General features: G+C 39.2%; 1 protein-coding gene across 1 annotated transcript in view; it reads right to left on the bottom strand.

The window, feature by feature from the left end:
• Positions 1 to 740: 740 nt before the first annotated feature.
• The window catches only part of Dpyd (dihydropyrimidine dehydrogenase), a 798,929-nt gene continuing 775,132 nt past the window's right edge, over positions 741 to 24,537 (bottom strand). Inside the window, exons 22-23 of the mRNA XM_027935067.3 lie at positions 4,932 to 5,072; positions 741 to 2,092 (exon numbers count right to left, since the gene is read on the bottom strand). Coding sequence (XP_027790868.1) covers positions 1,922 to 2,092; positions 4,932 to 5,072 — 312 coding nt within the window. The 3' untranslated portion in view covers positions 741 to 1,921. The remainder of the gene's footprint in view (positions 2,093 to 4,931; positions 5,073 to 24,537) is intronic.

Genomic DNA, 24,537 nt, shown 5'->3' on the forward strand with positions numbered 1-24,537 from the left:
AATTCTAATCTTCAATGGAATAGAATTTTGAAGTAGGGCTTTTGAGAGGTGACAAGGTCATGAGGGTAGAACACTCATAAGTGGTATGAGTGCCCTTGTAAATAGGCCCCCAGGAGTTTATTCATACATTCTACCATGGAGGACACAATGAGAAGAAGCCATTTATGAACCAGAAGGCTGGCCCTCAACAGATATTTTATCTGTCAGTGCATCAATCTTGGACTTCCTCAGCCTCCAGAACAGTGACAAAAATGTTCTGTTGTTTATAAGATACCCAGTTTATAATATTTTGTTACCGCAGCCCAAACAGACTAAGACTGGGAGCATTCATACTCTCAACTCTAGTTGAGTGCTTGGTACACGGTAGTTATTTGAACATCATTTGTTGAATAAATCATGGCTGAATGAACAACAGGGGAAAGGCTGACAGTGTATTAAACATAACCTGTGACTTGGAACAGGTTACTTAGACTGCATAATCATGTCCTCATTCATTTGGGAAATGGTAGTACCTAAGTTTGCTCCCTCTCAAGGATGTATTTGGGCACAGTAGAACTGAATTACAGAAAGAGGGTAAGGGGGATAGGCAGCGAAACATTTGAAGAGTTATTCTTTACCACCCGTATTAGATTTGAACTGGCCTTATACATACATTTGGATGGATTCATTGTAGAACTAACCCAAACCTGTTGACATAAGCTTGCATTAGTAAAAGAGGCAACAAAAGAGCATGTCTGAAATACTTTATAAAATTTTATTTGATATTATTCAATCATACAGATTTCTATATCTTGCATTTGCCATAAAAATATGCCACAGATTGTTACTTTCTGATTTACTACTTATACATTCATATTAAAATGTGCTATAAAGGAGAGAAAGTGAATTTATGTAATGCTACTTATTGATTATGAAAATAGAGAAATAGAAAAATATTATTTATTAATATCAGAAAATATAAATTTCTTTTTTATTCTATGGCTTGAAATTAAACATAAATGGTAAGATAGAAAGTAGTCAAACTGGTTTTGCACATGACATGCACATTATCAATACTATATTTTTCATTCTTGAATAATGAAGCACATGACTCAGCCGTGTATAGTTTGGGCTTTGTTTGAACATTAATTGCTATAATCATAAAGGTTACTATTAAAAGCAGATAGAGCAGATCTGTGCACAGTAAAAGAGTGGCATTAACCAGAGCGCCATCGTAACATCTTATTTCATTAGGAACATAGTTTAAATATTTAAAGGAGAATGTCATGTGGTCCACTGGTGAGCAGTTTGGACACCTGTCTCAGGCATGAGTGGTAAATATTCTCACTTTTGGCACCTAGCACCCCAAAGAAGCTATGAGAGCAAGGGGGCCTTCATAAAGTTCTATTAACTCTCTTTTAGACTTTCTTTTCCTGCCTTGGTAAATAATTATTTGACTTTCTTCATTTGTACTCTATGGTACTAATTACATTTTCTGAGAAGCAGTATTAAAAATGAAAGGTAATTTTTAATTACAAAAATGTTTCATCAGAAACATTTTCTTGTATGTTAAAGTGTGTTCTGTTCCAGAATACTTAATTTCTCTTACAATTAGAAATCAAAGATGGAGCACAGCACAGGGCTATTTGGAAATTATCACAGTAATTGCCATGAAAAAGTTAATTTTTCACAATAGACAACTGACAGTGAACATCCAATTAACTGCTACACAGTTACTTAATAGCTATCCTCAGAAAAGAATTATTCTATTTTATGATCATTAATTGGTCACTGGAATTAGACATTTTTTTAGTATAGAAATTTAGTTAGAAGTTGTATATATATTTTAATTGGGAAAGAAATGAACGCAATGATTACAATTTTAAAAGATAAGCATATGTAGGCGACATTGAAGTTCACAGCAACTGTTTTGCAAATCGCCTTAACACACAGGCTTCACAGCTAAGGGTAAGCCTCTCTGTGGTTCATAAGGTGTTGTCCTGGAAACCATTTTGATGCAGTCGATAATAGGGCAGACACTGAGACAGAGAGTGCAGCCTGTACACTTGTCAGTAATCGTGGGCAGGTGGGTTTCCGGATCAAACTGTATAGCCTATAAACAGAAATAAAGACTATTAATGCTACTGCCACCAGAGTCAAGAATGCCCCCATCTTATCATCAACATTTTTCTCCACTGCAATGGAGCTATACTCAGAGAAAGCAGGGCCAGCACCACTGTAGTGCAACTATAGCAACAGCTGAACTGACAGAGGAGGAAAAAAGAGAGAGAAACAAAATCCTTTTAAATTAGAAACAGAATGTTCAAAATTCCTTAGAGGTATTTTCCTTCCCTGTGTGAGGGAATATTTCATAACACAGTAATTCTCTAGTTTTCTTTGTTCTGAGCAGAGCTCAGGTCTTGCCCATCTAACCAGGATGGGGTGTCTTTCACCTGAGGATGTTGGGGGTGTTTTCACACATTCTCCTTTTCCTCCTCACATTCTCCTTCTTGACAGTGCAAAGTGTTACTGTTACGTGGGGTCAAGAATGTGCCTGTTTGGATTTCAAATCATGCATGTAGTTTTTAGAAGAAAACAGTTAAAAAAAAAAACTAGCTTTGTGGTTTGAGAATTTTCAAGCTACTTCTAGGCATTGTCCCCCAATCAAGGGGACAAATCATTGAATGGAGAGCCAGGACAACTGGTGTCCCACCCTGACCCTGACAGTCCTCAGTTACAAGAACTAGGGCTAGGGCTCAAGCTCAGAAAACTGCTTGGGATTTCCAGAAATTGGATAACTTCTTTTTTTTTTTTTTTCCTTTTTCTTTCAATCTAGGATAAACAATAAAAATACCCAATGTGAAATGAGGCTTGAGAGTTTTTGTAGAGTATGATGATTTCCCTGCTGGAAACCATTTCAACAGTGGGAACAATATGGAAGTCCTCTGGGGAAGGCACAGTCCAGGAAGGACTGTGTGGGGGCAGGTGGCTGGGGCAGAGGGGAATTAGGGACCTGATGTGCAGTCTCACTTGCAGAACAAATTCAGTGTTCACTCAGTCTGTGTACTAATTTGGAGTGACTAGGTAGGGGCTGAGGGTAATTATGTGGGACAGTAAGTATCCCTGCCCCCACTTACCCCTGAGGCCAGGTCTGCAAATCCTATATTTTCTAATAATTTTGTGATTGTGATTTTTCTCCCTATCTCATGTTTGTGTTATAATCCAATTTAAGACACCTAGTCATCTCTTGATATTGGGGATTGATTCCAGGGCACCCTGTGAATACCAAAATCTGTGGCTTTTCAAGTCCCTTATATAAAGTGGCATAATATTTGCATATAACCTACACTTATCCCTCCCATTTCTATACCACTGTAGTACCTAATACAATGTAAATGCTATGTACCTCATTATTGCTGTATTCTGTAGGTAATATTGGGGAGTAAAAAAGTTTATACATGTTTAGCACATATGAAATTTTTTTCCCTGAATACTTTTGATATGAGGCTTGTTGAGTCATGGATGTGGAGCCTGTGGCTATGGAGAATCAACTGCAATATTTTGTTGTTCCTTAAAAAGTTCATACTCAAATGATGTTACATGTAACCATTTGTGAAGTTTTAATTTTATATTCAACTTTACATTCAACTAAAAGTTTAAATTTTCTATTTTTTAATCTTTTGAGAGAAAAGAGTCAAAGAAGCACTTTCTAAATTTTTTCTAACATATAACTGTGATCTTTTTTTCATTAATAGGAGACTTATTACTAAAGTTGCTTAAGGCTAGAATTCCAGGGTATCAGTTATATGCTAAGATTTAAGGTATTACAACCATGATGCTATCTATGATAGTTCTAGGACTTTACTTTTTAAAGATGGGGCATTTTATTATTTATCTAGAAAATTCCATTCATCATTTCTTAAAAATCATCTTATTTTATTTTATTTCTATATATCTTTTAAAAATTAATAAAAATAATATGATTCAACAGTTTTTACCAATTTTAGTAGGTTAGTAGTTTTGAGCAAATTTTAAAATTTGCTTTCTCCAAACTCCATATATTAAAAACATTCTTTCATTTTCACAATAAGTCAGGCCCTTGAAGAAAAAACTTACATTTAAAGCTATTGTTATTATAATTTTTATTCATATCTAAAATTCAATTAGTTCAAGATCATAATTGTGTCATGCTCTGTCAAAAACAGAATTTTATAAATGCATAGGAGATAAATGAAAACATAAATCAAACGTTAAGGAGACGTTTATAGGACATGTTTTCAAGAGGACAACCCACCCCAAAGAAGCTGAATACCCAGTTGTTTCCTTTCCTTTCTTTCCTTCCTTCTTTCTTTCCTTCTTTCTTTCCTTCCTTCCTTCCTTCCTTCCTTCCTTCCTTCCTTCCTTCCTTCCTTCTTTTCTTCCTTTCTTTCTTTCCTTTCTCTCTCTCTCTCTCTCTCTCTCTCTCTCTCTGTCTCCCTCCCTCCCTCCCTCCCTCCCTCTCTTTTTTTTTAAACTACAGTAGACTCTTTGCTGAGGAACAAGGACCTGAGAAGTAACTATGGCTCACTTGATGTGGTAAAGATTACATTCTGTGTACTTTACCAGATACAAAGAATTCCTGGGACCAACCTTCACAACTGGTGGTTGACAGTGCTTTTTCTTTGTTACTGTAGTATAAATGCTCTCAGTATTGAGTGGAAGAGAATTATCTTTAGGCAGACGGAATCAAGCCCTTTCAGGTAATGGCAATGTATGGAGGTTCTTCTGCCTTCTTAGTATCAAAACCTAGGCTTTACTCATGTCCATCGGTTTTCTGTCTGTGAGTTTCTTTTTAGCTGGATTTCTCCCTCCAATTTTATGGATGATAAAATGATATTAAAAATAATACTGTGCACTAAAGAGTGGCATAGTTAGTATAAGTTATTAGCATCTTATTCCAGCAGGATTCTTACCTGGTAGCCAGAGTCATTACAGGTCATGTAGCATTTACCACAGTTGATACACATTTCTTCATCGATCACAGCCACAACCTGCTCTGTGATGCTCAGTTCACCATATGCTCCAAGGTACTGCAGTGCTCTTCCGATTACCTCCTAAAAAACAGACAACGGATTACTCAGTGCTTGTTTTAAAACCCATGTAATGACTATATCAGTCCAAATTTCCATGTTTTTATATAATGTATTGCAAAAATACAAAACTTCTGATTCAACTGAAGTTTTAATTTTACATTCGTTTTTACATTCAACTAAAGTTTAAATTTTCTATTTTTTAATCTTTAAAAAAAATAAATTGCAATAAGAGACTTTAGGTATTACAGTGCTTAGATGAGGACTCCATAATTGTGGCTTACATATTTCTGAAAGATGGGCAATATGCATGTCAACTTTAGAAATAAAAGACAATTAACTACATTCAATAAGTTTTCTACTGGATAACCTAAAACAGAATTTCAGAAAGCAGGAAGGGGAAATGATACACTTTCATGTTGTATCATTTTCTCAGATTTGGATGTTGAAAGTAATGAGAGATGTTAAAAGGTAATATACTTATACTAGAAAATTTTAGATTGCTAGGAATGCAGGGAATAAAAGTCCAAATTCTATATATTTATATCACCATATTTGAATGCTGGATTTCCATTTAGAAAAAAATTGCTTTCAGAGCACACTCACCTGTCGTGTTAGAAGAATATATTGTATTATTTAAAAATTATAATGTGGCAGAGCGCACTGGGATAGAGACGCAGGGTTACAGCGCTGCAGTTTCTGCCAGCCGCGCAAGCACCGTACTCAGGGCTGAATTCTGGGTTCGAGACGGGGGAAGGAAGCGGTCCATCTCGGTTCTCCACACCGGTCAGACCACAGAGGAGGCCAGCAGCCACCATGTTGCTAAACTGACGTCACCACCCCTGTTTTCGACTGACCGCAGCTCATTCAGCCATAGATCAGGTAATTTCAGGCTGCAATTCGCCTGCGGCTTGCAGACAGATTGCTAGGGTACAGCGCCTGGGTGCTTCTTAGAACCTGATCCTATCGGAGCGAACACCGAGCGCGGGGCGGCCGAGTTCCGGCTCCCGGAACCGTCCCGGAACCGCCCTGGCCCAGGGCTGCGGAGCCTGCGGAGGCTGCTTCTTGGACCCTGCGCCTATCAGAGCATACACCAAGCACTAAGCAGCCGAATTCCGGCTCCCGGAACTGAGCCCGCGGGGACTGCTTCTTGGAGCTTACACTTATAGGAGCTTACACAGGGCACGGAGTGGCCGAGTTCCGGCTCCCGGAACCGACCCGGAACCGCCCTGGCCCAGGGCTGTGGAGCCTGTGGAGGCTGCTTCTTGGACCCTGCGCCTATCAGAGCATACACCAAGCACTAAGTAGCCGAATTCCGGCTCCCAGAACTGAGCCCGCGGGACTGCTTCTTGGAGCTTACACTTATAGGAGCTTACACAGAGCACGGAGCGGCCGAGTTCCGGCTCCCGGAACCGACCTGGAACCGCCCTGGCCCAGGGCTGCGGAGCCTGCGGAGGCTGCTTCTTGGACCCTGCGCCTATCAGAGCATACACCAAGCACTAAGCAGCCGAATTCCGGCTCCCGGAACTGAGCCCGCGGGACTGCTTCTTGGAGCTTACACTTATAGGAGCTTACACAGAGCACGGAGCGGCCGAGTTCCGGCTCCCGGAACTTCCCTGGCCCGGGGCTACGAGCCCGCGGAAATTGCTTCTCGGTCCGGGTCCTGCTGAGGGCCGGTCAGGACTCACCCGTTGCTTTGGTTGCCTGGCAAGGGGAACGAAATGCTGCCATTCGCATAGGATACCAACATGGCAGAGATCTGATGTCAGCAGAAAGCGGCAGAGGAGAGAACTTCATCAATACCAGCGGTGACATAAGCAGTTGGTCTCCTGGTAGGGGGGGTGAGGCACAGTCACCCGAGTCTCCTCAATTTGTCCTCGAGCCAGAGGGGAGGAGCCAGGCCGCTGCCAGCGCCCAGAGCAGGCCCAGCGACTCGCCAGCGTGGTGACCGCGTGACCCCAATTGGAGAGGGGGCGGAGCGGAGCCGCCACCCGCACCCGCAAGGTGGGCAGACCCGCGACCCAGTGGTACATGGGCGTGGTAGGTGGGGCAGGGCAGAGCCGCCGTTTGCGCGGGCAAGGTAAACAGACCTGTGACAGCCTGGCGGGTCAGGCCCAGTGGCTTGCCAGTGTGGTACACACATCACCCCAACTGGAGTAGGGGCAGAGCAGATCCTTCTGCCACGCCCGGATCAGGCCCTGCCGGTGTGGTGGTCACGTGACCCCAATTGGAGTGGGGGCGGAGCGGAACCGCCAACCGTGTCCGCAGGGCGAGCAGACCAGTGATCAACCTGCAGATCAGGCCCAGGGGTCCGCAGGCGTGGTAGGAGGGGCAGGGCAGATCCGCCGCCCGCGCCTCCAAGGTAGGCAGACCTACAACAGACCGGCGGATCAGGCCCAGGAGCCTGCTGGCGTGGTACAAACACCACCCTAATTGGAGTAGTGGCAGAGCAGAGTCGCCGCCCATGCCAGGAACAGGCCCAGCGTCCTGCAGGCGGGGTAGTCACGACACCCCAATTGGAGTAGGGGCAGAGCAGAGCCTCCACCCGTGCCCGAAAGGTGGGCAGATCTGCGACCGACCAGCGGGACAGGCCCAGTGGCCTGCCGGTACGACAGACACGTCACCCCATTTGGAGTAGGGGCAGAGTAGAGCCGCCTCCCGCACCTGCAGGGTAGGCAAACCTGCAACCGACCGGCGGATCAGGCCCGGTGGCCTGCCGGCGTGGTACACTCGTCACCCCAATCGGAGCAGGGGCAGAACAGAGCCGCCGCCAGCTCCCAGAACAGGCCCAGTGACCTGCCGGCGTGGTAGCCACGAAACCCCAATTGGAATAAGGAGAGAGCAGAGCCGCCGCCCGCACCTGCAGGAAAGATACGCAAGCAGTATGAAAAGACAAGGAAAGAAAGGACCACAAACAATGCAGGTCAATGCAACTTTAGAAGAGGTAACAGCTGCAGCAGATGGAATGTCAGATAAAGAATTCAGGATATACATGCTTCAAATGATCTGGAGTATCAAGGAAGACATTAAACAGCAAAATCAGACAATGAAAGACCACTTCGACAACGAATTACGCAAACAAATCCAGGAAGCAAAGGAGCAACTATACAGGGAGATAGAGGTTATAAAAAACAAACAAACAGAAATCCTAGAAATGCAGGAAGCAATAAACCAACTTAAAAACTCAATGGAGAATACTACCAGCAGAGTAGAACACTTAGAAGATAGAACATCAGACAATGAAGACAAAGTATTTCAACTGGAAAAGAACATAGACAGCTCAGCAAGACTGTTAAGGAACCATGAGCAGAACATCCAAGAAATATGGGATAACATTAAGAGACCAAACTTAAGAGTCATTGGGATACAGGAAGGTACAGAGCTCCAAACCAAAGGAATGAGAAGTCTATTCAATGAAATAATACAAGAAAACTTCCCAGACTTGAAGAATGAGACAGAATCCCAAATCCTAGAAGCCTACAGGACGCCGAATGTGCAAAATCATAAGAGATCCACACCTAGACACATTATAATGAAGATGCCCAACATACAGAATAAGGAGAGAATTTTAAAAGCTACAAGAGAAAGGAAGCAGATTACATTTAGGGGTAAGCCAATCAGGATAACAGCTGATCTCTCAACACAGACTCTGAAAGCTAGAAGATCCTGGAATAACATATTTCAAACACTGAAAGAAAATGGGTTCCAACCAAGAATTGTGTATCCAGCGAAATTAAGCTTCAGGATGGAAGATGAAATTAAAACCTTCCACGATAAACAAAAGTTTAAAGAATTCGCAGCTAGAAAACCATCTCTTCAAAACATCCTCGCCAAAGCATTACAGGAAGAGGAAATGGAAAATAACAATGAAAACCAACAGTGGGAGGTAGGACAATAAAGGGGGGGGGGAATAATCAAAGAGGAAAACAAACCATGTTTAGTAACAGAAATAAACAAATATGGCTGGAAGAACAACACATATCTCAATAATAACCCTAAATGTCAATGGCTTAAACTCACCAATTAAGAGACACAGGCTAGTAGAATGGATCACAAAACAAGACCCAACAATATGCTGCCTACAGGAGACGCATTTGATAGGAAAAGACATACATAGGCTGAAGGTGAAAGGTTGGGAAAAATCATATCACTCATATGGACTTCGGAAACAAGCAGGAGTGTCCATACTCATATCAAATAAAATAGATTTCAAGCCAAAGTTAATCAAAAGAGATAAAGAGGGACACTACATACTGCTTAAGGGAACCATACACCAACAAGACATAACAATCATAAATATTTATGCCCCAAACAATGGTGCAGCTATGTTCGTCAAACAAACTCTTCTAAAGTTCAAGAGTCTAATAGACCACCATACCATAATCATGGGAGACTTCAACACACCTCTCTCGCCACTGGACAGATCTTCCAAACAAAAGTTGAATAAGGAAACTATAGAACTCAATAACACTGTTAATAACCTAGACCTAATTGACATATATAGAGTATACCACCCAACATCAAGCAGTTACACTTTTTTCTCAGCAGCACATGGATCCTTCTCAAAAATAGATCATATATTATGTCACAGGGCAACTCTTAGACAATATAAAGGAGTAGAGATAATACCATGCATCTTATCTGATCATAATGGAATGAAACTGAAAATCAACGATAAAAGAAGGAAGGAAAAAGCATACATCACTTGGAGAATGAACAATAGGTTACTGAATGATCAATGGGTTATAGAAGACATCAAGGAGGAAATTAAAAAATTCTTAGAGATTAATGAAAACACAGACACAACATATCGGAATCTATGGGACACATTGAAAGCAGTTCTAAGAGGAAAATTCATTGCTTGGAGTTCATTCCTTAAAAAAAGAAAAAACCAACAAATAAATGATCTCATACTTCATCTCAAAATCCTTGAAAAAGAAGAGCAAAACAACAGCAAAAGAAGTAGAAGGCAAGAAATAATTAAAATCAGAGCTGAAATTAATGAAATTGAAACAAAAGAAACAATTGAAAAAATTGACAAAACTAAAAGTTGGTTCTTTGAAAAAATAAACAAAATCGACAGACCCTTAGCCATGCTAGCGAAGAGAAGAAGAGAGAGAACTCAAATTACTAGCATACGGGATGAAAAAGGCAATATCACAACAGACACTTCAGAAATACAGAAGATAATCAAAAACTATTTTGAATCCTTATACTCCAACAAATTAGAAGATAGTGAAGGCATAGATAAATTTCTTAAGTCATATGATCTGCCCAGATTGAGTCAGGAGGATATAGAAAACCTAAACAGACCAATATCAATTGAGGAAATAGAAGAAACCATCAAAAGACTACCAACTAAGAGGGGAGGGGAGAGGTGGGGAGGGGGGAGGGGGGAGGACGGGAAAGGCAGCAGAGCACAACAGACACTAGTATGGCAATTTGTAAATCAATGGATGTGTAACTGATGTGATTCTGCAATCTGGGTATGGGGTAAAGGTGGGAGTTCATAACCCACTTGAATCAAAGTGTGGAATATGATATGTCAAGAAATTTGTAATGTTTTGAACAACCCACAATAAAAAATTAAAAAAAAAAGATGTTGTGTCCGCCGAAAACTAAAAAATAAATATTAAAAAATTCTCTCTCAAAAAAAAAATAAATAAAAATAAAAATTATAATGTATGCTAATTCATTAGATTGATCCAATAGTTAAATTAAAAGCTCTTTTACTTTAAAGAACTGAAATTTCTTCATTCACTGCTGAAGATCTTTCATGCAGTTACACATTGCTTTGTTCTCCATATTAATTGGAAGTATGCTTAATATGTGAAGCACAGAGGATGTTTCATCAACAATAAGAAACACTTTGTTTCACAAAACAAAACAGAATAATGTAACAATGTTTGTCAAATTAGTATGCTGTCAAGATTTTTCTGCTTTTGTGTTTTAACTTTTAAAATAAGACTCTTTTGTTTGAATTCAAGGTCCATGTTGAAGGAGGTTTTGACTCTCACTTAATGCCATCGTTCTATATTCTCTTTGGTATTTTATTTTCTTCACTTCTTTTTGCGACCTTGGTTACCCTTCTTTACTTTATTTTCTACTTGAGCTCTAAATGACAATATGCTCATTACCATGAGCTTTTGAACTGAGACTAAGTTTACATTATTTATACAGTTCATTTGTGTACTCTCAAGTTGTAAGATGATAGGAAAAGTTTCAATACTGTCTTGCCTACTTTCTTTTCAATGTGTTGAAGTTGCCATTTCAACTATACTGCAATCTGTTTGTAGGTGGGCACTTGAGGTCCGAGTCAATATGGCCATTCTGAATCACTCTCACAAGCTCAAGGTCCACATTAGTCAGCTACATGATGAGCCTTCTCTCTCAACACTGGTAGTGCAAATTCACCACTAACTGAACCTATCATCAGGAACTTAAAACTAGATCTTCCTACAGATTTCCTAGTTTTTGAACACCATTAGGAATTTTCTAGTCATGTAGAGGCTTAGAATTTCAATTATATTTTACTCAAATTTCTCCCCTCCAATATCTCCTTTGTTGTCACACCCTTGGAGTTCTGGATCTGCCATACCTTTTGCATTCTCTGTCTCTTCACATCTTTAAACATTATTCATTAACTTCCAATCATTTCTAATGGGGTTGTAAGAGTCTACCTAGTAAGTGTCCTCCTCATATTCTTCCTTTTCACTCCTCCCTATACAATGCTGCCATCTTAATCATGGTTGCAAAGGTGCACACTAAATTTCTCACTATCTTGCTCAAGCATTTGCTGAATTAAGTCCAGACTTACCAGGCTGGCATTTTAAGATTCCTACAAAGTTGTCTTTTTCTGTGTAGTTTCTCTCTTCCAAACACCATTTACTTCAGCTACACTGTATGCATCTGGGGAACATCTGACTCATCTAATTTTATGTGTAATCCTCTAATGCAAAATACCTTTTCTTCTTATCTCCTCTTTGAAAAATCCCATATGTATTGCAAACTATTGTGGTTTAGATATGAAGTATCCCCCCAAGCTCATGTGAGAGACAATGCAAGAATGTTCAGAAGTGAACTGATTAGTTTATGAAAGTTGTGACCCCATTAGTGGATTAATCCACTAATGGATTAACTGGGGAAAACTGTAGGGATTTAGCATGTGGCTGAAGGGAATCAGTCACTAGACATGACTTTGGGGTTTATATTTTGTCCTGGTGAGTAGAGCTCTCTTTGTTTCTTGGTCGCCATGTTGTGAGCTACCATACCCTTCTGCCATGTTCTACCTCACCTTGGGCCTAGAGCTCTGGAGTCAGCTAACTGTAGACTGAAACAATGAGAAAAAATAAACTTTTCTTCCTCCAGGTTGTCCCTGTGGGTCATTTCATCACAGTGATGAAAAACTGACTAAAACAGAAATATACCTCAATTGTGACTATTTCATGAGAGCGTTCTTGATTCTTCCATCTCTTTTTCTAACTAAATGTTAAAATGTGATCTTTCTCCCTCTCTTTCTTTCTCTTCTCTCATCTTCCCTTTCCATTCCTTCTTCTTTCTCTCCCTTCCCCATCACCTACCTACCTTCCTTTTTCCTTTGCTCTCTCTGTCTCAACCTCTCTTCCACCCTTCCTTCATTTCCTCTCTCTTTTTTTTCTAACGTTCAATGATATTTCATGTTTTAGTGAAGCTCATGATAATAGACCACTTTTGAATCTTTACTGTTTTTCAGGCCAGTGCCATAATTTCTAAACATTTTCTCAGTTAAAGCTCATGCATTTTATGGAGAGTGAGGTGACTGTGATTTAAGATATAAAATTAAGTAAATGATAAAGCAGGGATTCAGACCAGTGCTGCCTGACTTCAAATACCATGATCATAAGCATTCCGATAGGTGACTCGTTTGTTATTCTCCATTTAGCGAGTGTTCATGTTATAGATTTTCCAAAGCTAGCTTCCTGGGTTGCAATCTTTTAGTGTGCTTTATTTTTGTATTATGTGATGTATCTTGCTTTTGTAGAGCATTGAAATGTAACGGGTACTCAAATATTGAAATAAATTTATCTTTTGTATATCTATGGGCTAAACAGAGAGTAGGTACATAGGTGGGGTAGTAGTTATTTTATTGAACATTTATATTTATATGAGATTTTCACATACAAAAGAGGCAAGGAATCTGAACATGTTTAATATTTTCTAAAAATATTTAAGATAGTCAATGTATGAGGTTGCTATCACTATAAAATACTACTTATATGTGATTTTTTTTTCAATCAAGTAAATAAATCAGTGAAAACAGTTGTTTTATTCAATCAGATCATGATGACTGAAATTACCACTAAATATTCAAAAGATGATTTATCAGGAAACTTCTAGACAGTCACCAAGCTTTAGAGATTTTTCAAAATAAACAATATAGATACCTATGAGAGCTTACTGTAGGAAGCAAGTCCATATTCTGTGCATATTAAATGCATCTTTTATTCTGTATTAGAGATTTGCTGCTGTAATTTAAGAACAGCATTGTTTAATGTGAAACCGAATGATACAAGGTCTTTAGGGCCTTTAGAAGTTCTTAGCACATGGTATCAAAAATTCATTCTTGTTTATTATAGTTCTTTAAGAAAATGTTATTTATTTATTTAAATCTGAAAGTGGATAAAAACTATTTTAAATCATTTTTGGAAGGAGTATGAAAGAAAAAAAATTATCATTTTGTATGGCTGAAAATGTGGACATTTGTTGAAATCCCAAAGCCTCCCAGTATACTGCCAGCTTATGAATACCTTTGAGTATTGGAATTTGGAGATTACAGAAAGATGCATATAATCAGGAAAGCACACATGGCTAGTAGGGTCCCTCTTGGATACACATCTGCAGAGATTAGGGAGCCTACACTCATTATTCCATAGAGGGTGTGAAGACACAAAGGTTGTGCAGTCTGTTATAGCTGTTTATGTGTGGATGTGTACGAGGAGAAAGTGATGCTAAATATTTGCAATTAAAGATGTGTTATTTGAATACAGGTGTTCATAGAGTTAGCATTAATAAAGGAGAGTAGATTTCCAGAATCATCTCTATAAATTAATTCTTTGTTTAGGATATTTAAATGATTTTTTTTTTTACCATTAATCAGTCAGTATATCTGCTTGATATAAAGTTTAGGACCAAAGAGTGAAGAACTAGAGGGACTTGACCCCATTCCTGATGTTTCCGGCTTTCTCCATTAGGATTTATATAAATGTATTAATTTTTGACCTTTCTGAAAACATAGTTGAAGTATTTTTAAATTGTGACTATTATTTGGCATGTTAACTGTTCTATTTCAAACCTTCCCATTTGATTAGCATACTTTCTATAATTCCCATAAACATGTGCTCTTCGAAGGCCAGAACCAAGGACAGCATACTGTGGGCAATTGCTGTAACTTCTAACCTAAAGAGACCCACTGTTTAATTATTTGGGTGTTTAGCTGGCATGGTGGCCCACACCTTTATTCAGAGGCTGAGAAGGAAGAATCACAAGATCAGGGCCAGCCTGGGCAACTTGGTGAGACACTTGTCTCAAAAAAATAAAATATTAAACCCAGCAAAAAGTAAACTAAATTGTTTAATTACGTAACCATTTCTTTACCTTTACCATTATAAGTGTCATATGTTCTTATCTTTTTTACCATGTTTGCTCTTTGCCAAATAAACCCATCCAAATAGGAAATAAGACAATTTACTTATCTTACTGAATTTACTCTCACAGAATTTATGCTGATTCTTAATAACTTCTTCCTTTATTAATGCTCTTAAGTCAGAAGTTTAATGATCTTTGTAGAATTCTTTTGGGATTAAATCTCAAGCTCCCTGATCTACTCCTATATTTTCTCCACTCCATCATCCCTCCCACATCCACCTTTGACTTTTTAAAAATCCCAGAGCAACATTTATTTTTCAGCAGCGTGGTACCGTAATCACATACACAAGGACTTTCAAAAACACAGCCTGCAGCTCCTTCTTGATATCCCACCTCATGCCTTTTAGTGAGGAGGCAGGGAAGGGGCTGCACACTTCGAAAGGAGAGGCTGACTCTGCCTTCAGAACACTGGTAACTGAGGATTCAGTTGAAAACACTGAGATGAGAGGACAGAGGCAGATTATGATCCAGAAAATGAGGTAGAAGCTTGACCAAGAAATAGGACAGAAGTACATAAATGTGGGGAGAGAGGGTGGTGTGGGCGGGAGCATTAGTGAGAGAGAAGTTTCAGTGCAGATCCTGGCCTTGACCCTGACATTCTTTCTATGTGGGGTGGGCTCAAGCTTCAAAATAGAAGGCTCTGGCAGGATGCTTTGGGTTTAAATTGATTTAATGAAGCTAAGTGTATTTTTATGATATCTGTGTCTATCTTTGGCTCTAACTCTCAAATTCGCTTTCCTGGCCCTTTTCAGTTCAAAGAACATTCTGTACAAGGATGCTGAGGAAGATAATAGGAATGGAAAAGTCCTTCTCTCTCATTGTAATTTAACAATATAGCATCTGTTCTAAGTAGTGGGTGCATTTTTTTTTGTCTTAATAGACAAAAATAAAATTTCTATTTTTCCTCATATTTCCTCCAAACTCAATTCACTTGAAGCTTTAGCACTTCTGTCCCATCCTTGAATCTCAAGGCCATGATTTTGAATTCATGCTTGGTAATGTGATATCATCTTTTTTTTTTTTTTTGCATAACCATTGAGCACTGAGTTATCTAAATGTTTTATGTTTTTCTTACTGTTTGGGCAACAGTGAGGATGTCATCAAATTTTAATGGACATCTTCTCTTATCTGGATCCATCTCCAGGTTAGAGTTGTTGACTGTGGGCTTATGAACTTTCAGCATTGAAGTTCCAGAAACTAGATTTTCTACATGAGGGACATAAGTGCAGACTTCCCTTCCTTGGTCTAATAAACTTTAAGGTAACATGGGATGGTTACTTTCCCTCCAAATTCCTGTCTCTACCATTTCCCCTAGATTCTTCTAAGGAGCCAGCAATCAGCCAGTGCAGCCAGAGTCCTCTCTCTCTCTCGTGAAATTAAATTTCCAGAAAAAAAAGGCTATTCAATAATTTTTTCAGATGTTTTGCTTTCAGTGGAGTGGAATTCTCATCTGAAGTCTATAAAGGCTTACGTGGCTCTTCTATCTTGCCTGTCCATATTAACCATCTGGTTACGGGGTCTCTGATGATAGTCTCAGGACAACATTTCTGTTTTTCTTTCATTTCACTTTCCTGCAGCTGCTTCCTCCATACTTCACTCCCGGGTTTATGTAGTTCGATGTCTGCATTCATCTTTTTGACTTATACCTCCCTGCCCCGCCCCCTTCCATGAGACCTACTTATAATAAGTAACATATACCTTTCCCTTGCCATATTCCAGTGAGGAATCACATCTCAACACACCCTCCAAAGATTTAAGAGATTATTTTGACCAAATTCGGTTACATTTTTAAAGTTCAGTTTGGTAAATTGTCATCTGCTATTGGTTGGTATAGAGACAACTGAGAATATGAATGCTGCCCCCAGCTCATTTCTCTAGTATCTTCTGAAAATTGCTGGGCGAGTCTTCCACTATTTTTCTTTCCACACCATTCCCTTTATGCTCCATAGTATCTAATATGGTCTTACAGTTTGATCTGAGTACTTTCCTCCTTCCTTTCACAATTCAATTGAAATAATAAACCACTCCATCAGGCTGACTGGTCTCCTGCCAACACTGTCCTGCCAGTCTTATGAGATGCAGTCCATCTCTTAGGAGGAGCAGCAGGAAGAAGAGATGAAAACATCACTAGTGCCCCTAAACCATTCATTTTCCTACCCAGAAATTTGAAGACGTTAGAGATACATCCTTGGCTTCATAAAGAGATTGAGAATTCATTCTCATATATATCAACAGAAGTGGGAAGCATTCGAGGGACTTTATAAGTCTTGGCAGACTCTCAAGTCTGTGTTATATGCTGCCTGGGAATAAAGCACGTTTCTTATTTAGCTGGGCCAAATGTGCTCACTGTCGCTTCAGCTGTCTTAGGAGGGGACGCTAGTCCTTCCTGAAGGAGGCACTCCCTGCTTTCTTTGCTCTAGCACAGGTGCACCTGTGGGATATGTCCTGGGTAGAAGGGACCCTTTATCTTCATTGCAGGAGGCTAGTCCCAGTTTTCTTTTGTCTTATATTCCCCCTGCAGCCTTCCAACACTGGTTCTTCTATCTTTTCCTTCATCAGAATCTTTTTCTTTCTGTTTCCTTTACAGACTTGGTAGCTTCAGAACACAATAACAAGAATGACACACGCTATGTCACTATGCAATGGAAACCAAGAAATGAAGGAGAGAAGGAGGAAACTACCTGGATGCCAGGCTGTGCCCTGGGCCTTGATCATTCCCTGGGTAGGATTGAGGGCCCCTGAGGCCAGTTTCCTAGCTTCCAGGGAACAAGGAGAAGCAGAACGGCACGGTGCAAGGACCTTGGGTTCTCAAGGACCCTAGTTATCATGTGGCTTTGGGAATAAGCCCCCTTGATATTCCTGCTGGAATTATTAGTGGTTTCATGGGTTGCCTCCTTGCTCTTTTATACTATGTTAAGGCCGATCAAATTAACTGAGTCGCATTCCTCATTATCACTTCTCTGCTCTGTCTGTTCTCTGAATTCCTGTGAACAAAAGAATAAGTTTGCCACTTTGACACCACTGCCTCCTTGATCCACAGATTGTGCATGGATTTAAGGTCCTGTGGCTGCATGTTATTACAAGAATGTTTGAATATATAATTTGCAAACATGCTGATTTGATTGAAATGCCACCCCCCCACCACCACCAACACGTGAAAGACAGCATAGGATAGTGTTTAAAATGGTCCAGGTTCTAGAGTTAGACTCGGAAGCAAATCTTGTCTTTGATATCTTCCTAGCTGTGTGACCTTGGGCAAGTTATTTAACCTCTCTGTTTGTCAATTGCTTAATCAGTAAAATAGAAATAAAACAAGTATCTCATAGGGTTATTGTAAGGCTTACATAAGCTAATTTACAAGCACATAGCAGTGCTTAAAACCTCATAAGAACTCAATAAATATTAGCTTTTATTATTAATTCTCTGCTTAATTAACACTAATTTATTAAACTCCATTTTAAATATCACCATCTCTGTGAAGCTTTCCACAATTACCCGAGGCAGAACTAATCCCTTTCACTCCTGTGTTTTCCCAGAGCATTTTGTACATATTTGATTGAACTGTAAATAATTTTTAACATGTGTCTTTCTCCCTTGCTAGACTATGTGTTCCATCAGGATAGATTCCTTTCTTTTTAAAATTCATGCTGTATTTCTAGTTTCTAGCACCATTCCTGGGTTGCAGGGAGGGCATAATAAATAAATGTTAGTGGTACATCTCCATGGTGATTACAAAAAATCCCTGAGCTTGGACCATGCCTGGTGTACCTTTGGGGTCTCCCACCGTCCACGGTCCTCAGCACCCCACTGGCCACATAACCAATACTCAATAAATACTCGCTGGTATTGAAATTGCCTGCCTCTGAGGCAATAGACCATTAAATCATATTGGAGGCATTTGAAAGCAAAATAGAACAAAAGGTAAGCTCTATTGAGCATGGCTGGCTTAAAAATATCATCACTTTTGTAACCAGGGAAGATGGGGGAGCTTAGAAACTTGAACATGTGGCTCCAAAGCTTGTTCAGACAAGAGGGGCGTAGTGAACTTCCTGGGCCACTGGGGCTCTCTCTGTAGCAGGTGGGGAATGACATACTGTGGTGGCTGAGAGGGAAAACAGCCTTATATGGAGCTTAAACCAGAAAAACCCAGTATGGAGGAGGGAAGAAAGAAGCAAGCAGATGGGTGGATGGAGAAAGCATTAAACATGAACAGAAGCAGCCCAGACCCTCTAGGAGAAAGGCAGGAGGAAACACTGTGGGGAGAACACAAGAGGGACCGTGAAGCCCCAGGAGGAAATGCGTGAGGTGCCTGGGTGTCTGCTGGGAAAAATAACAATGGGGAGACAAGAAGTAAGGTCTGGGGCACAAACAGAAAGAAATACCCTTACAGGAGTGTGACTGTTAATTTCAATGGGACCTGAACAACGGCATGGTCACATCATCCAGATGGGTCTGAAGTAATGGGTGAAGGGCAGGGGACTTGTACAAATATGACAAGAAGCATGGCTGCTTCCATTTGAACAGAACTGCCCTGTACATGATGCTTCCACACACTCCTTTCATATAAAACAATGCCGTCCAGGCCTCTGACATTATCTCCCACTTATTCGCCTTCCTGCCAATCTCTTGCCTGGATTGTCACAAAAGCCTTCTCACTGGTCTCCCTGCTTCTGTCCTTGCCTGCCTTGGCTCTTGTATCCACACTGCAGCCAGAGAGATCTCTTGCAAAAATGAGGCATCCTTTACATTCTCCCTTTCAAAAAGCCTGGATGGATTCTTGCTAAGGGGTTTCCTGTTTCATGTGTTCACATTTTCTGTTCCATCTGCATGGACGCTCTTCCTCCAGATGTCCACTTCGTCCATCCCCTACTTTACCAGGTGTGGACTTAAGTGCCCTTGAAGCAGGCAAGGGCTCCTGACCAGTCTCTCTAGGGATTTCTGTTTTCCTAATCCTGCTGAATTCCACTCCAACACTTGTCACCATCTGGCATATTGTGTGTTCACTTTCTTATTTATCACTGTCTGTTCCTGACTACTGAAATGCAAGCCCCACACAGCAAGGGTGTTGCTCACTGCTGGACTGCCAGTACCAGTGACTGTGCTGGCACAGTGGTGGGCTCAACGAAGCTTTAGTGAGAGGTGGGAATCTCCCTGACTGCACAAGGGACGACAATAGGAAACACAATACATCCTTGGTAGAAAAGCTGGTGCTTTCTGACCCTGTGGACCAGGTCCTCCTTCTTAAGACTTCCTTTTCTTTCTTCTCCTTTTTTTTTTTTAACTCTATGCCATCATCTGGTTACACTTCTATGATCATTTTTTTTCTTATTTCTTCCCCAGACATCATTATCTTCTCATAGGGGATTAGGCTAAGTGACAAATAAGAAAATATATGTGAAGATTCTCTCTCATGTCTGGCACACAGTAGGCTGTTGAAATGTTAGTTCGTTCTCCTTGTGTCTTCCAGCATACTCCCACAACTTTCTTTTGAGTTTGTCAATTCCAATATCCACAAATCTAAAATTTTTATCCCCCACCGAAAAACTCCATTAAACTCAAAGGCACGAAGAACAAAACCCTGAGGTGTTATGTTTTCTTTATCTCAGTGGAACCATAAGGAATCTAGTCCTGATAATCCTCTTAGTCTTAACTAAGTTAGTCCCTCATCCTTCAATATGAATTTGAAATCTTGGCGTAAGAATGAATAAGGCTTTCAATTTCATCTGTCTCTACCACCATGCACTCACCAAATGCAATAGCATACCGCAATTTCCAACTTGGTTGACCTCCAGAGCCACATGTATTCTCATCATTCTTGAGTCCATTTTAATGGACAGAATGAAAACAGATGGTCACTTAACTTGCTATCCCTTGTAACCTGTCCCTTCCTACATTATAACTAAGACAAAGAAACAACTACTTAGGACATATTAGGTGCAAGCTAAAAGCACTTCAAACATTATCTGATTTGTAACCCTATGAGGCAGATTCTTTTATTATCTCCATTTCACAGATGAGGTAACTGAGCTCTACTAAAAGACAATGCCATAGTTCTAACACAGGCAGTGTGACCGAGTAGTCCTGGGCTTGATTTAGAAAACTCCTTGAACATAAATGTAATCTGCTAAAACCTTACAAACTTCTCTTTGAATTTTAAGGAGGAAAATAGTTTCTTAAGACTTTTTTCCTGATCACTTTCTTTAAATATGAGTATTTCACAGATAAAATAAATCCAAATTTAGTTTAGTCCCTCTTTGCTATGCTTTGAATGTGTCCCTCAAATGTTATTCATGTGCTGGAAATTTAGCTCCTTAAATTAAGATTAAATTTAACTCCTTAATTTAACACATTTTTATGTTAATGGCATTTGGAGGTGGGCCCTTTGGGAGGTAATTAGGACTAGGTGAGGTCATAAGAGTGGGCTCCCTGACAGCCTTAATGTCTTTATAAGAAGGCAAAGAGAGACCCAAGCTAGCAGGCTAGCAGCCTCCACCATGTTAGGATGCAAGAAGAAGGCCCTCACCAGATGTTGGTGCCAGGCTCTTCAACTTCACAGCCTCCAGCACAGTAAGCCAAAAACTTCTAGTATCTATAAATTACATGGCCTCAGATATTTTGTTACAGCAACAGAAAACACATTAAAAACACACCACTTATACAAGATGGCTTAAGGTTATGCCTGGACTCCATTCCTGTTCTAATTGTCAGGATACAACATCTTTAATCTCACCCTTTCTGGCAGCTTCAGCTGTTGTCTGCTGGCATATAAACACGGATAAGCGTAGATTATTGTCATATATACAAACCAAACTTTTCCTGTCTCCTCTTCTCATCAGTGTCTTCTGGTCTTTCTCAAGTTAAGAAAGTATTCCACACACGGCCATTACTTCTCAGCCTCTCTTCAATCTTCAGTTTACCACCTACTTCCTAGTTCTACTTTTCACTGTTTTACTGAAGCTGCTTTCTAAACCAGAGTAATATCAAACATGATGGGTCTAAAGGTTACATAAGGAGTGAGATCATGGCTATGACAGGAAAAATTTAAGCAATGCAAAACAACCAGATCTTCACTTAAAAACAAATGCTTTATAAAAGTTGGAGGAACGGTGATATAGAAGACCATGGATGATCCAAGTCTTAAGCACAGAAAAGACATGCAAGCTGGGGAACTCTTGCACCATCATTATAGTAAAACTTGAGAAGAGTCACAGAGGAAGATCCACAGAGAGAAGGAAGTGGAGGGATGGACAGAGACCCCAGCACCATGGACTCCCCCATCCTCTCCTACTCTCCCAACCTGCTTCTCCTTCTGTCCCAGGAGGCTACAGGGTGTGTCTCTTCTCCCCAGGGTCCACCTCCTCCTGCCTTGTCTATCTAGTCAATATGAAGAAGAAAACAGACTTCTAGAACATATTTTAAAGGGAAGAGTCACAGTACAAGAAACACTTTTTCAAGTGTTAGGTCTTGGTTGAAAATACCATAGTGTGTTTTAGCCCAGGATTCTGGATTTCACTGGAAAGTTTTATTTGTAAAGTTTTAATTGATCTATTTATTATTGAACAAACAATAGTAGCATAAACTTTTTTTTATAGAAATTGACTATTCTCATTAGAACTTTATCTAATTGATTTTTGATTCACCCTTGAAAAATTTAAGCAAACTTTCAGAAATTGAAAATTTTAAAAAAATCACAGCAAGTGATGCAAAAAAAATAAAGCAAGTGATGCAAGTTATTACAATTTTTTTTGTCATTAAATCATAATTTGGGAGATGAAAGGGATCACTTTAAAATGAAACTACTGAAGTCCTGGAATTATTATCTATGTATTTTGGGAAAAATTAACTTATAACCATTAATTAATACCTTAGAGCAATAAATTAGAGATTAATTAAGTGGTCAAATATAAATATTAAAATCTTGAAAGAAATAGGGTGAATATTTATTCAATATTATTGTAGAAAAGGCTATACTCAGCAAATCAATAAAGAATGAAAAAAAGATAAGATTCTACTGGAAATTATTATAAAATTTATAAAATTAAGACTTCTTTGCACAGACATAAAATTACCATGATACAAATTATGAGACAAATGATAATCTTAGAAATATATTTGAAACATTTTACAAAGTGCTATGATTTTTAAAAATATAAAAAGTCTGTAAAATTTATAAGACAAATATTTCAACAGAAAATTGTTCAAAGCACAAAAGAAAAAATGATCAAAATATACATAAAAGAATGTCAAGCTACCAGTATGTAGATATTCAAAATTCTAAAAAAAATATATAAAGTAATTTTGATCTTTATATTAGTTAATAATAAGTTTGTTGCTAATGAAATGTCCCTTACATATTTGAAATGAATGTAAATTTGTACACCCTTCCTGGAGAATAATTTGATGATATTTTATAAAAAGCCCTAATATTACTACTTATAATATCATAATTTCTTATATTATAATATTATAATTACTTTTAAGAAAACAATCAGAAGTCTACAAAAATTTCTGTAGAATGATAGTTATAATAGTATTTTTTGTATCAATTTTGGAAACAATCCACATGTTCCACAATGTTTATTTAAAAATTAACAATAATATATTGATTTATGAAATAAAGTTATGTAAAAAGAGAGCAATATATACCTGTGATTTTTATGTTAAATAGTTAAGACTAGGAGAATCAACATTGTTTGTTTTAAAACATTACACTTAGGTATAGGAAAAAGTCTAGAAATTTATAAATCTAAATTTTAATTGTGGTTAAGTTTAGATGGATGATGGTTATTTTATATTAATATTTATGCTTCTAATATGAAAACAAAAGCAAATAAATGACTGAAAGGAGGAAAGGGAAAGAGATTTCCTGTTCAATGGTTTAATTTTACAAGTCTCTTGTTAGATAACCAGTTCAAATCAAGTGACTAGTAGTATAAGTGCCCCAAAACCCACTTGTCCCAATTCTCACTTGTTTTCTTCCTCTAAAACACAGGCCATCTTCCACAAAGGTTTATAGAAAGCAAGATGAAGTGAGCATTTGTTATAGTAAATTTAATTCTTCATTTTCCAAGAAGATAACTGCACTTACAAAAAATCGAAAATGTCCCACCCCAGAAAACTCCAGCATGGTTGGCCGCTCTTGTGTTTTCTGACAAGGCACACCATCTGTCCCGGACTGGCAACAGGTGGGATGGATATGGACACTCGGGAGAGGGCCAAGGTCATAGAACACCCACCGAGCACAGGAAACCTGCCACAGCTGCCACTTCATCTGCAGGCACGATGTGGTCCTAGGCACTGTAGCATTCACCATGTCCTGAGGCCCCTGTGGCACGTGACACCAAGGATACTCACTCTAGATAACCTCTAAGTTGAGACAGCCCAGGACAAGAAGGTGAACCTGAACCATGTCTAAGAAGAATCTCTCTTTCTCTTTGACACTTTTAAACAGCTTCACTTGCTTTCCTGACTTCTCATTTTTTACAAAATTTCTTCTGTGTTTGACTTTGTTTTTTTGTGGGAGGGGGGTGGGGTGGGGAGGGATATAATCTACCAGCTTTCATTCAACCACAGGAGGTTTTCTGTTTGTTCTGTTTCTGTTTTACTTCTGGGTTATCAACACATTCCTTTAAGTGTGAGGGGAATGGAAAAGGTCAAAAATTGTTAATAGTCAATTAGTACTTCTTTTATTTCAAACATAAATAATATCTTCCTTTTGAAATACCTATACAAGAGGAAAGGGTTCCTAGATGTGGAAATCTTACATTTCACTCAAATGAAGTAAGAAGAGTGACAGCTGTGAGAA

The sequence above is a fragment of the Marmota flaviventris genome, chromosome 10 (genome assembly GCF_047511675.1).
Source record: "Marmota flaviventris isolate mMarFla1 chromosome 10, mMarFla1.hap1, whole genome shotgun sequence".
Taxonomy (NCBI): domain Eukaryota; kingdom Metazoa; phylum Chordata; class Mammalia; order Rodentia; family Sciuridae; genus Marmota; species Marmota flaviventris.